Source organism: Oryzias latipes, chromosome 12, assembly GCF_053564925.1.
Source record: "Oryzias latipes strain Hd-rR chromosome 12, Olatipes_Hd-rR_3.1".
In the NCBI taxonomy this organism is placed as follows: Eukaryota; Metazoa; Chordata; class Actinopteri; order Beloniformes; family Adrianichthyidae; genus Oryzias; species Oryzias latipes.
The window spans coordinates 16,948,675-16,962,500 of NC_136248.1; the positions used below are offsets into that span (position 1 = coordinate 16,948,675).

General features: G+C 37.1%; 1 protein-coding gene across 4 annotated transcripts in view; it reads left to right on the forward strand.

The window, feature by feature from the left end:
• Positions 1-13,826, forward strand: part of exd3 (exonuclease 3'-5' domain containing 3) — a 47,469-nt gene that overhangs the window by 2,130 nt on the left and 31,513 nt on the right. The window contains exons 1-14 of one of the 4 annotated variants that reach the window (XM_023960627.2): positions 40-204; positions 2,461-2,491; positions 5,961-6,025; positions 7,851-8,012; positions 8,194-8,379; positions 8,468-8,521; positions 8,631-8,770; positions 8,882-8,988; positions 9,067-9,140; positions 9,291-9,329; positions 9,420-9,586; positions 10,567-10,714; positions 10,799-10,997; positions 11,089-11,195. In XM_023960627.2, the coding sequence (XP_023816395.1) occupies positions 202-204; positions 2,461-2,491; positions 5,961-6,025; positions 7,851-8,012; positions 8,194-8,379; positions 8,468-8,521; positions 8,631-8,770; positions 8,882-8,988; positions 9,067-9,140; positions 9,291-9,329; positions 9,420-9,586; positions 10,567-10,714; positions 10,799-10,997; positions 11,089-11,195 (1,482 nt within the window). In that variant the 5' untranslated portion in view covers positions 40-201. Of the gene's footprint in view, positions 1-39; positions 205-2,460; positions 2,492-5,960; positions 6,026-7,850; positions 8,013-8,193; positions 8,380-8,467; positions 8,522-8,630; positions 8,771-8,881; positions 8,989-9,066; positions 9,141-9,290; positions 9,330-9,419; positions 9,587-10,566; positions 10,715-10,798; positions 10,998-11,088; positions 11,196-13,826 lie in introns of those variants that run through there. The other 3 variants (XM_023960628.2, XM_078955794.1, XM_078955795.1) reach the window with 3 other exon arrangements.

Below are 13,826 nucleotides of genomic sequence, written 5' to 3' on the forward strand. Positions count from 1 at the left end.
ATAACTACACATGTATGGAGAAATGTGGCCTATGACTTTGCCATAGATTCTAGTCTCTCAAACGTGTTAAGACACACTCTGCCTGAGACAAAATTCAGGGTTTAATATTACACATCTGAAAATGGAAGTAACGAAACAAACTACCAACTCTGATTAATCAAAACTAGCTGATTTAGCCAACGAGGTGAATTGAAGTTGTAAATGGTGAGTTCTTTCACATCGATTACATAGAATAGCTAGTTAGATAGTTGGTAATGTTTGAAAAGAAAAGGTTAAATAAAGCACCAGTGTTTTGAAGAGGGCCATCTCAACCTATCGTGCTACTGGAGCTAGCTTACATTTAATAAAACTGAAATTTTAGGCGTTCTTTGTTCAATGTGACGAAAAGAATGTTTCCAAACTAATGCATAGGTAAATTAAGTATTGAGAAATTCGTCAAAAAGTCATTGCCAGTAATTTCATAAAGTGAAACTCTTATTTAGAATTATTACACTTTGTAATTGTCATTTAGTGTATCAGAAAACGTGTAATCAAAGTTAGTGTCGCAAGCTGAAAACAGGTTTCCTGAGCTAGTGGTCTCCGTTTGGGTCAGAAAACAACACTAATTACTAGTATGGCAGATTGCTGACTTGACTGGTGTCCAGGATAGTCTTCAACAATCTTCACATGATGGAAGGAAAGCCACTCAGGTCATTACTAACAAAGCTGGTAGTTTCCTGCATATATACTCAAAAAAGTGTTGGAAATAGGGTCAGAAAAGCAACTGAACTGTTGCTCAATGGTCCAAAGTCCTCTTCTAAAAAAGAAATGCTGCTTTCGAATTGGAAATTATATTATGGAGGAAGAGTAGAGAGGCATCACTTCCACATGGCTTTCATGCTAGTGTAGATTTCTACAGTCAGTGGCGATTTGGGGTTATATGTCATCTTCTGCGGTTGGTCCACTGTGTTTCCCGGAGTCCACATTCCGTGCAGCAATTTACCAGGAAGTTCAGCAGCACTCTATGCTGCCCTCTGCTGGCAAGCTGGATAGAGATGCTAAATTAATACTCCCGTATAAGCATTAAGCATATAAAAATTAAGCACTTTGGTTACTTCTGCTTAAATAAGTGCTATACAAATAATAAATTGATTGATTGATTGTATATGCCTACAAAGTTACCAGAAGATGATCAATGACCATAATGTTTGACTGACCAGAGAATGGCTGGACCTGAATCTAATATAGAAAAAAAAAGCCCAACAATGCAGATGAAGAAACTATCAATAAAACCTAGAGTTTCAGAACACCTACCCTGTGCGACAGGCTGATCGCCTCCATTCCTATTGATGAAGCAGTTCAGGCAAAAAAGAGGCCCCTCCAAGTTCTGAGTGTACGGCATAGTTTTTTTAGAAGCCTGTGATTTGGGCTAAAAACATCCTTTTTGATTGGTCTCATGTGACATTTCAACTTTCAGAGGTATTTTGTGTTTTTTATAGATCACATATAATAAAAATGTTTGAAATAATGACTTAAAAAAGCTCAATGAATGTAATGAACGGATGAGTTTCATTTTTTGAAGTGACTGAAATATAGAACTTTTTCCCCCTACAAAAGTTGTACTTGATTTGAGAGTCTTAAGATAAATAATTTTGACTAAACCTATTTCTCAAAGTATGTTACTTAGCATATCTTTAGCGTTTGTCTACAAATGTTATGCAATTTTATTTTGCCATCTAGACAAGATCTTAGTTTCTCGGACCCAGAACTGTTTTTGCATCAACATCCATTTTAAGATCATATAACTAAAATACTTTTTCCCTTTTCATATCTAATACAGCATTAAAGTATGAAAAAAATTGTAACATTATTTGGTATGTAGTTTTACTTCCTAGCAAACAATCCATAATAGTTTCTCTTTTTCTGTTTAGTTCTTTGTCTTTATTTCTGTATTTTCTTTTTGTTTCATCATAAAATATGGAAATTTGCTTTTAGATAGTATGGAAATTAATATTTTAAACATGACCAAGCAATCTTAAAATTGTAAAAACATTTTGTTGAGTTGTAATTTACTTTCTCCACAAATTAAATGTACTTCCTTTTCTTACCACTAGATGGAGTGATCTGTGCGCAATAGAAAATACCCACAAGTTTGACTGCTTTCACTCCTCCTGGCTTAACGTTTCACTCTTGTGACTGCCAAAGGCCGCCTCTAGTGCCTGCAGATTTTCGGAAAGAGAGAATCAACCAGACTTCAGGCTTTAAAAAACATCCTGAGCCTGAAATCAAATATCACAGCCAGCTGGCAACTTGCCCTTTCTCAGGCTTTAGTTCCCACATGTTTTTCCTCGCTGCTGCTCAAAACAGCATGTTTTATGTGTTTAGCCTGAAATATCTGTGTTATGTTTTAACCTCTGTATATGTTTGAAGAATTTTAGGTTGTTAAAACCTGTTAAAACCTCTTTGTCTCTTTGTCCACAGAGTGAAATTCTCGCTGAAATGAACCACAAGGGTCAGTATTACACTTTCTGCATAATTTGTTATCCCACAAGAAGTAATAATGATTTAGGAAAACATTGAGAAAAAGATGAAAAATGATTTATTTTCATTATATGCATGAATTATTACAATAACTCTATAAGGAACTGGTTTACAAATGAAATATTGTTGTTTAGTCACTAAACAAATTTGCTTTATTGCCATTTTATGTAGATGTAGCTCTATTAATGAGCAAAAAGTTGCTCTTTTTCTAAATTCTGCAATAGATGCAAATGGTTTGACATTTAGAGGAAATGCGTCAGCTGGAGACGTGTATAATAAGTGTCATTTTCTGCAAGTGCCAGTACTCCATTCATTATTCGAGATTCTGCAATTGCACCACCGGCTTGAGGCTTGTTCTAGCACTCACAACATCCTACAAAAGCAGAGGAGCACTTCTAAAAGAATGTTGTGGCATCCCTCCAGTGGATTTATCCACTCGTGCAGCCACTGCCAAGTCACAGTAAAGCTGTTCTGGTGGCTGTAGTAACACCAAATGCCTCATTTAGACACTTGATCTTTGTTTTTTCTTTATTTTGGCAGCCGCTTGGCCACAAGCAGTCAGACCTCCTTGTGGAATTAATGTCTGGCTCACTTATGGTCATTAATAGCAAGAGTTTGAGTCTAAAATTGTTAAGTTTGAAAATTTCCATTTGAAAAAAAAAGAAAAAAAGATTTTGTGCTACAAAAAACAAAACAAAAAAAGGCTTCACCATCCCAGAGGTGAATGAGTTCATGTCTTGAAAGCAGGTTGGTGTACTTGAATGTGCTGTGATAGGGTTTATTATGCTGTAATGAATGGAGGAGCCTCCTGCTCTTATCATTTGCACACCAGCCAAGCCTGTAAAGAAGCTACATGCTCCACATTCCTCTCTCCACTCAAACAGACTAAAGAGGGTTGCACTATTTGAGTCAGTCCCTGCATGACGGTAGAACTGCAGTAAAGCACAAAGATGAGCAAAGGGGAATCCTGCAGCCATCTCAATATTTCCCATACATTTCGTAGTGTTTGTATGCATGTTTTAGTCTGTTTTAGTCACTAAATGCTGCTTGATATGTTATACTCTAATATAAATAAAGTAAATGATGTTTTAAGAAGCAAAAGAACATTTTTTGATAGTAAGGTTGGTGTTAAAGTTCCTTTCCGATACTATTTTGATCTATTGTATAATTGTTCCCAGTTGTCTGTCATTTATGATTACGCCTTTTTTAGGCAAAATCAAAAACTTGTGCCATTTTCTAGGACATAGTTTCTGAAAGCAGCAGTAGTTCATCAAAAAATTCGCCTCTGAGTAAGCCTTCCCGGACTTCCCATCATCCCTTTGTTTACACTCTGTGCTGCTAGCCTAAACCAGCACAGTGGCCTTGTGGTAGAGATTCCACCCTGTGACTGGAGGTCATAAGTTCAAATCCAGGCCGAGTCACACCAAAGACTCGAAAAATGATTGACACTCAGCAATAAGGGGTTGGATTGGGGGGTTAAACCACCAAATGGTTCCTGAGCTGCTGTGTCTGCAGGCGATGGGGAAGCGGTGAACAAAACGGAAAACACATTTCACACACCTAGGTGTGTGACTCATACTAGGACTTAAGCTTTAACTCACACCGCCAACCTGACACATTAGTGATTCAACAAAAATGGCTTGAAAAAGCGGAGCTATCTAGCCTCACAGTTTTGAGCCAGATGCCAGCTCGGATGAGATAAACATAAATGTACACGGATCTATTTGTCTGGAACTTGATGCATCAGAATGGAGCGGAGCAGGGAGCTTGTGGCTCGCCGATTACGGCTTCTTCTATGATACAAATGCGATTTATTTTCAAACAGCATTTGTTCCTCTGCTCCTCACATTGATTGGAATAAAAAAAAATACAATTTTAATCTTATGTTTCTTTATATATGTCCTCCTTCCTGAGAAAAACCTAAAACCCCAAAAAACATTATTATCGGAGTGGGATTTCATGGAGTTGGTTAAATAAAAGAAAACTTGAGAAACTTGCCAAAGAAAACCAAACAAAGACATAAGTTGGGACAATACTAATAATATTGATTGTTGTATATGAGAATTTGTTGGAGAAACAGTAAAAAAAAAAGTCATGCCATGAAAGCCACTCCAGCAAACAAGCGGCTGCTTCATGACAAATGCAACATAAAAGAGACGGACATGGCAAGGCCAGGAGAGAGCGCAGACCAACACAGACGAGCCCTTTGCTCTGCTTTCCCAGGCCTGTGCATCAGGAAGGCTTATTTTTTACAGCATGACCAGCGCGTAGCCTTTTCCTGGGGAAATCTGAGACAAAAATCAAGAGAGGCTTGTTCAGGGAGGGAGAGGAGAACAGGAAAACTGGCCTGTGGAAGGAAAGGGGGGAGGCAGGGCGGAGGCAAGAGGGCAGGTACACTAGAGGCCACACAGCATGAGCAACCAAAGGAAACCAAAAGGCTTGAAAGATTCTGTGTGTCCCCCCCTCCCATGGATCTCTGACTTCCACCTAAGCTACACTGACACGGTTTATTATCAGAAGCAAAGGAAATGAGCATGAACTTTCAACATATTTGAACATATTTTGTATGCAAATTTAGTTCAGGGACAAAGTTAACATGCTTTTTATGGGGAAAAAAACACACAATAAAACTTATATTATGATATTGTCAGACTTTTTTGCTACAGTATCTGAGTCTCTTCCATTTTTCATATTTTGATCTATTGTAAAAGCCCTACCCAGTGGTCTTTTTAGTATGATTAAGCCGTTTTTAGACCAAAAAAAAAAACCCCAAAACGTGTCATTTTTTAGGACAGTTCCTCCAGAAAAGTATGATAGAAATTCGCCCTTTGAGTTGTGGGCGGCACCGTTGGCGCCGAATCAAAAACACCAAAAATGACATTTTCATCCCAGTGGCTGTTTAAAAACAGCTGTAATATTTTTGCTTTCTTTAATTTTGCTCGACGCTTCATTCTGCTGAGCACTGCAAAAAGTACTTGCATCAGAGTCTAACACCAAATAAACTGAGCCCTTATTTTTAGATGAACTAAAAATGACTGATGTTATCTCCATCAACCATCAGGTTTGGTTTGACATTTGCTAAACAATGCAGACCATGCGTGGAAACTGACTGGTGCGGATAAAACAAGGCCCAAACATGTCACTTTGTGTTTTAAGAAGCAATCCTGTTACTTACAATGAAAAGTGGAATAGAGAAATATATACTATAAATGTATTTATAGATATCAAGATTATATGTTTAAACATTACATGTACAAACAAAGGATTTTGAATAAATGAGTGCTTGAATTGCAGTCCTTTTGACCTAGTTTAAAGCTAAACACTAATAGCTAAAAAAAAAAAACCTGCAGTGATCAGAATTTCTTTCATGTCTAGACAGATGACAGATTGAATATCCACCTCTTTGTGTTTGTGTGTTTATATGTGTGTCTTACCCTCAGGTCTGGATCCCATCTTGCTGCTAGACCATTTCTTTGAGCTATGGAACGAGAAGAATCTTCAGGTGGTAAGAGCTGCTTTCACAGTGTCCATCCATCCATCCATGCAGTCATCAGTGTTTACAAGCTCAGCAGGACTGACTGTAACTGTGTTTACATGCAAAGCTTGAACAGGAGGAAACATATCTGCACATCTTCAGCTAAAGCTTTCCAGTGATCTGTGTGTGTGTGTGTGTGTTAATGAAGACAGCAGACTGTTTGTCAGAAGGAAGGAATTTGTCTTGCTCTGAATGAACTTGAGAGGAAGATATTGAGTGGATAACATCTGTTTAGCAAATTAGGACACGGTGCGAGGCATTCTCACACAGATAATATTATCTCTTGTAGGAAGTTTCTAATGCTGCAGTTTATAGCCTTATCTCATGCATCAAAATGCGTCGCACATTTTTACAGGCTCCGAGAGCAAAGCTCCTGTGGCCGTTTGTCATCTCCATGATCTGTTTAGAGTTTCACGGAAAAAAAAAAAGTTCACCCAGTAATTAGAGGGTCGTTTTCAAGAGAACGATGTTGTTCAAGAGTTGTCAACTAATACATGGGGGAAAACTATATTAATAGTTGCTAAAGTGTCGTTTTTCTCTCTCAGATGAACACAAATGCCAATTTTTGTTGCATCTATTTCCTTTAAGTTAGGAATTTGTCAAAAATGTCTGGACTCATAAAGTCCCTTTTATAGCTTTGGTAAGCTCATGATGAAGTGAAGCTTATTCATAAACACAAACTGGACCAATTCATACTTGAGATGCCCACTAAAAGTGAAAAATGTGACACGCTAACGTTAAATGATTTTGAAATAAATTAGAAAATCAGTTGTTTAAAAACCCATTTTGGTGAAAATTGTGTTTTTAACATGTTCTTGTGGCATTTTTCTCATGATGGAAGAGAATTATGAAAAACATTAAGCTCAGAATTGTACTTCTTTCCGCAAATTGTTGTGAATCAGGAACAGAAATGACCGTAAGCTCTCCTCTTCGCTCCGTTCTGATGGATCTAGGGTCCTGCCCACAACTTAATGGTGAATCTCTATCAAACGCCTAGAAAAAGGAATTTTTTGTGATTCTGGCTAAAATTGACATAATCACAATTAAAAGACCGCAGGGGATGCTTTCTAAAATTGATCAAAAGATGATCGGATGGGACTTTATTTGAAGTTTTGGCAGTTTTTGCATGTCCTCTAGTATTTGAAGGTTGTTCTTAATGCTAAAATTGAACAGTACTGACTTTCTCTTGCAGATTGGTCTTTAATTTATGATTCAAGTTGGTCTTTTTTGTCATTTTTTTCACGTCTTTCCTCAGCAGAATTCCCCTCATTTGTTGTCAAGCTCCCATTTTCTGGCTGCACCCCCCCTATTTACTGAACAGTTGATTTGCACACTCCTGATGTTCCCCTCTGGGAATTTCTTTTGTTTTTGAAGATTAAGGACGGCCTCTTTCACTTGCTTTGACAACTTCTTCGACCACATGTGGTGGATGTTAAGCCGTGGCTGCCAAATGAGCATACCACACTTAGAATGAACTCTGAACGCCAGACGCTTCATCAAAATCAATGTTTAATAACTAGTGAGATGAGCCAAAACAACTAAACTGCTTATGCGTCAACTCTCCAGCAACGTTGAATCCATCAAACAGCTTGATTTCTTGCACATTTACTTTCATTTGAGCACGGCTTTAAGCAGAGCTACCCTTTAATTCCATTAGAAACAAATTACTTTAACTTTGAAATCTTTTGGCTTTTATCTAAAAAAAAAAAACTGCACCTCAGAGATTCAGTTTAAATCGAAGTCTACCAGCTAACTTTTCAACATTACATGTGGTCCTCTCTGTTTTTGTCCATAGCTGCGTTCAGCAACCCAGCAGGGGTTTTCCAAACTGTCTGAGCCTCTCGAGGCCTTACTAACAATCCTGGAGCGTTGTCCGGGCAAACAGAAAGGTCGGAGCCACACTCTGGGTTATCATATCCTCATGGATTTTCAGGCATGGATGAAGGACCACCCTCAGGTAGATGATCAAGATGTTCCAGATTTTGGTCTTTTAGAATGGTGTCAAACTTTAAGTTAAGTCAGCCTCATAAATATCTAGGATAACTTGAATGAACAAATTCCCTTTTAAAAAACGGTTTAAAATTAAACTAATTTCAATTTACGGTTTCTTTTTAAAACTTGTCATTTGTGTTATTCAGGTGAACTTGAGCTCAGTCCCTGAACAAAAAGCTCTTGCACTCCAGCATCGAGCCCTCGACTTACTAACAGACACACAGCCCGCCTTCGTAGATGCTCTCATCAGCATCTACCAGCTCAAGTCCTTAGACCCATCGATTCTACGACTCCATATTATGAATTTGCAGGACGTCAAGAATTACAAAGAAGTGAGTTTCCGAACACAAAAACAAACATTTGAAAGTCCTATAACAAGTGCAATGATAGTAAATCATTGGTTTTCTTTTTTTCTGGTAGGCTGCAATCCTCAGCATGAAGCTGGAAGTACAGGAAGAACTAAATATGGAAAAGGTGGGGTGAACATTAAGTGGCTTTATGGACTATGTTTACTTTAAGATCATAAATTAGATAATAACATTCCTAAATGGTATTTCTATTTTTCTAATCTTTTCATCCACAGATGTGTGTGCCTCTCATTGTGCTGGATAAGCTGTCGTTGGCAGAGGCGTTCGTCAGCGGCCGCAGACAGCTTGAACAACAACTTGTCTCACTGCTTGACTCTTGGTGTCACCCCAACTTCAGTGCTGAGAGGATTAACAAGTATGATATGCCACGTGAATGAGTAAAAACCAGCTTTGGAACGGAGCTGGGGTTGACATCAGTGTTGTAGTAGGCTATGAAATCCAACAATGTGCATGTGTGCCTCTGCAGGCTGTTTCCAGGCCTGACTCGGTCCAAACAGAACCTAGCACAAATCCATCCAAAGATCCTTACCAAGCATGTCTTAAGACTCATGGAGAAATTCAAAGTGGATCCAGGTGGGTTCCCGGCACATATGGGCTTATCAATAAACATTTTTTGGTGTGTTACTAATATTATGCTTTTTCTTAACGCAGCACTGTGTCCAAATGCGTTGCACAAGAGGAGATTAGACACTCTGCGTTACCTAATGTATAAAACCTTTGTGGAGGTGAGCAAAAGTCTAGACTTCCCAGCTGTTTTGTAATCATTGTTTGGCAACAGTTTGGAAGAAAAATGCATTCTGCTGTCCCCTCAGTTTATCCTGTTTCACTGCAGGGTTAGAAAAATGAATAGCAATGTTCTTTCTTTATTCTTACAGCAAGGTATGACTGAAGAAAGCTGGGCTGACCATGTGCAGGTAAGCTTTATTTAAAAAAAACAAAGACGTATACATTATGGAAACATCAGTGGGTTTTGCTTCATTTTTAGTTTTATGTCATGTCTGCAGAATGTGGTGGCAGATGATGCAGAGCTGCACATCCATTTGGTAGAGTTGTTGGCAAAGTACTGTGGTCTTCAGAAAGCCTCCCAATGGTCCCTGAGATACAACATACCAAGGAATCGACTTCCCTTTGGGGTGTGGGAAACCCAGAGAAGTCTGCCACCTGATCTGCAGTGAGTAGGAAATGATCAAAAAAAGCCACAAGCTCATAGGATGCGTAGGAAAAGTTGGAACCTTGAGTTTTGTTGCATGTTCACATCATTTTGAATTAACTATAAATCTCATTTTTTTTATCAATCTCCACATTCGGGAAAGGGGGAGGGCAAAGGGGTGGGTTAGTTTTACTACCGGTAATTTATTTTTTGCTAGTAATTTTTGTGCTTTTGTATTTTTTTTTAATTGTAAAGTGCTTTGAGCTGTGTCAAGCATGAAAAGGAGTTTTTTCTTTTTTCTTTTCTTTTTGAGTTTTATTAGAAATATAGGGTTATCTCATCGGTGTTGTTTAAAACGACAGTTTTTTAAACTTAAATATATTCAGTTTTAGTATTTTATAAATGACAAAATCATTTAATGGTAGCAGATCAGAACTTTAGCTGTTGGGGAGATTTCATTTAGTTTTAGCCCTTGACCCAAAATTCAGTCTTTGTATGTTAACATTAAACAATTTATTAAAATATCTTCTCTCTCTAATTCCAGTGGCTACTTTTAATATGATGTACAGTTAACTTAGTAGTTCCTTGTTCATTTTTTATTATTTTAATATATATTTAGATTTAATAATTATTTAATGATTTTCCACAGTATTTTTAAACCTTTTAACATCAATTCACTTTAATCTTTTTTATAAATGAGCAATTGCAACTTAAAAAAAGAAGAAAGGATTATAAGTTTAGCTTTAACTGGAATAAATTGTTTTTGATTATTCATTATTAAGTCTATTTAACACAATTTGTCAAGCCGTACATAAATTCCTGCAAGATTCTCGAGAGCAGTAAAGGTTTGTACTGTATCTTTAAAATAATCTAGATAACTTCTATGAAATGATCTTCTGTGGTTTATCAGTCCACTGTCCTTGTATTATCTTCTACTTTTTTATGTTCATTTTACACTTTGACATGCAAACAGGGAACCAACACTTGTGCCCTCTGCTCAGACAGATTTTTCCAAACGATTCCACCAAATCAGAGGAATGGCTGCCCTGTAATGCTGATAAGTTCTACCGGGTTCCTCTCACCAAAGACCAGGTTCACTTTGTGAACACGCCAGAAGCTCTTCAGAAATGTGGAAGCACATTGTTAAAGGTAAAGCCAGAACATATATTACTTTTGAAGATGTCATTATTTGAAAGTTTGCAGCTTTAATGGACTTTCTAATTGTTTTCCCAGAAAGGTGGGGTCGTAGGGGTGGACATGGAGTGGCAACCAACTTTTGGCTGTACCTCAGCTCAGCAAGTCGCACTGATACAGCTGGCAGTTCAAGACCAGGTTTTCTTGTTAGACCTCTGTGCCAGAGAATTCTGTCAACATCCAGGGACCGTTCGCTTCATCAGGACTTTCTTCTCTGATCCAGACATCCTAAAACTGGGTGAGAAAGAAACAAGCAAAACTCCATATCTGTCCTTTACCAATTTGAATCTAACTGTTCTGTAATGCTTTTTTTTCTTCTTGCAATTCAGGCTATGGAATGAGTGGAGACCTCAAGTCTCTTAGAGCCACTTGGCATCTGTTGTCAGAGACCCTGAAGACAGAGGGGATGCTTGATCTTAGTACTGTACACCAAAAGGCAAGGCTACCTCCTCAAATACATACATTAATCTTTTTGTTTAAAGATAGGATTTTTATTTTTTATTTTTTCCACTTTATTGAGCTATAATGTGGTCCACAGTCTATTCTCTGAGACAAATCTCCAGGAGGTTTTGGGTTATGTTTCTGCCACCAAAATATTTTTGGAAAAATTATGATCGGTATCAACTGGTTGTGTGTTCTCTGAATAAAATGGGAAAAGTGGAATATCTTGAGTAAAAGTCCTGCGCATTTTTATCAACAAAATTACTAGCCAAAAGAATTAAAAAACAACAAACTCTGAATACAATCTATGAAATCCTTGATCCCGAAACCAATAAAGTAACAAATAATCCAGAGGAAATTGAGAGAATATTCACTAATTACTATAAAAAGCTATATTCACAACCTACTTCAGCCTGTGAACAAGATAAAAGAAGCTTTCTGGAAAATATGGATCTGCCATTTATCGGATTAAATCAAAATAAACTACTTACAGCTGAAATTACTACAGAGGAAATATTAAAAACCATAAGCTGTTTGAAAAACAATAAATCACCAGGCAGCGACGGGTTTCCAGCTGAATGGTATAAAATATTTAAAGATGAGCTGACTCCAATATTACACAAATCTTTGAATTGGACCCTACAAAATAATAAAATGCCTATTTCCTGGTCCGAAGCAATTATTTCAGTTCTGTTGAAACCAGGGAAAAACAAACAGTCGTGCGCCAATTATAGGCCTATTTCAGTACTAAATATAGATTACAAAATCTACACGTCTATAATCTGTAACAGGATAAACACATTTTTACCTGACATTATTGATGAGGACCAGACGGGATTCATAAAAAGTCGCCAGACACACGACAACATTAGAAGAACCTTACACTTAACTGAAAGAGCCCAAAGAGAACATATAAGTACAGTTCTCTTAAGTATTGACGCGGAAAAAGCTTTTGACTGCGTTAATTGGGAATTTTTATTCTTAGTCTTAGAAAAAATGGGATTTAATAACAAATCAGTTGAAATTATAAAAACAATATATTCACAACCAACGGCTAAAATTAAAATAAACGGGAATTTAACAGGAACATTTAAATTGGAAAGATCCACTAGGCAGGGTTGTGGACTCTCCCCAACTCTGTTTGCTCTTTTTATTGAGCCTCTGGCACAGGCAATCCGAGAAAAACCTGAAATTAAAGGAGTTTCAATGAATGGCGTTGAACATAAAATAGGATTGTTTGCTGATGACCTAATAGCGTACCTCGAACAACCAGAATCATCAATTCCACAGTTTATGAAACTGTTGGGAACATTTGAAAATTTATCGGGATATAAAATTAATATTTCAAAAACTCAGACTCTAACATTCAACTATGTTCCCTCTGAATACATTAGAAACAACTTTAAATTCAATTGGAATATGACAAGTATTAAATACTTAGGAGTAGAAATAACACAAGACTTTCAACATATAAACATTAAAAATTATTCAGAAGTACAAGACAAGATAAAAAAAGACATAGAAAGATGGTCAACACTCCCACTAGATTTCAGCTCTAGAATCGAAATAGTGAAAATGAATATATTGCCGCGGTTTTTATTTTTATTTCAAGCTCTACCAGCACAGGTCTCCAACACTCAATTTGCAACGTGGGATAAAACAATATCCAGATTCATATGGGACAATAAAAGATCCAGAATAAAATATGGCACCCTCCAGCTTCCAAAGAACAAAGGAGGTATGGCATTACCAAAGCTAAAAGAGTACTACATCGCCTCACAATTACGGTACTTATGCTGTTGGTGTAACCCCCATTATACTGGAAAATGGAAAAATATTGAATGTGAAACTTTACAAGAACCTATTCAAAACATTATTGGTGATAAAGAGTTATATGAAACAAAGAAAAGGCATTTAGATCCCATAACAAATCATACACTAACTATATGGTTCAAACTACTCCAAAAATACAAAATCTTAAATAGTGCAAAAAAATTAAAATGGGTAGCATATGACAGGCAATTTAAACCAGCAGAATATGATCAGACCTTTAAATATTGGACTACAAAAGGAATAACAGCATGGTGCTTGCTAGAAAAGGACGGACAGCTGGAGAGTTTTGAGAACTTAACTAAACAATTTCACCTTGAAAAACAGGATTTTTTCAGATACTTACAAATGAGAAACTACCATAAGAAAGCAATACAGAGAGACTCCTCTGGGGATGAAGGCGGGATAGTTCACACAATAACAAAGACATATAAAGACAACAATACTAAATGGATTAGTATGCTATATAAATCATTAATGGAATATGACGAAAACACAACTTTGAAAGTAAAAGATAACTGGGAAAGAGAATTAAACATAAGGATAACTGAACAGGACTGGTTAGATATGTGGAGACACCACCATACCACCACTGGATCTCGAACGTGGAGAGAGTTTGCCTGGAAAAACCTTATTAGATTTTTCATAACACCTAAACTGAAGAACAAACATTTGAAAACAAATCAGAGCTGTTGGCGCGGATGTGGAGAAATAAATGTTGACCACTCTCATGTATTTTGGAAATGTCAGAATGTAACAGGTTTTTGGAATATGGTGGGCGATCTCACATGCAAAG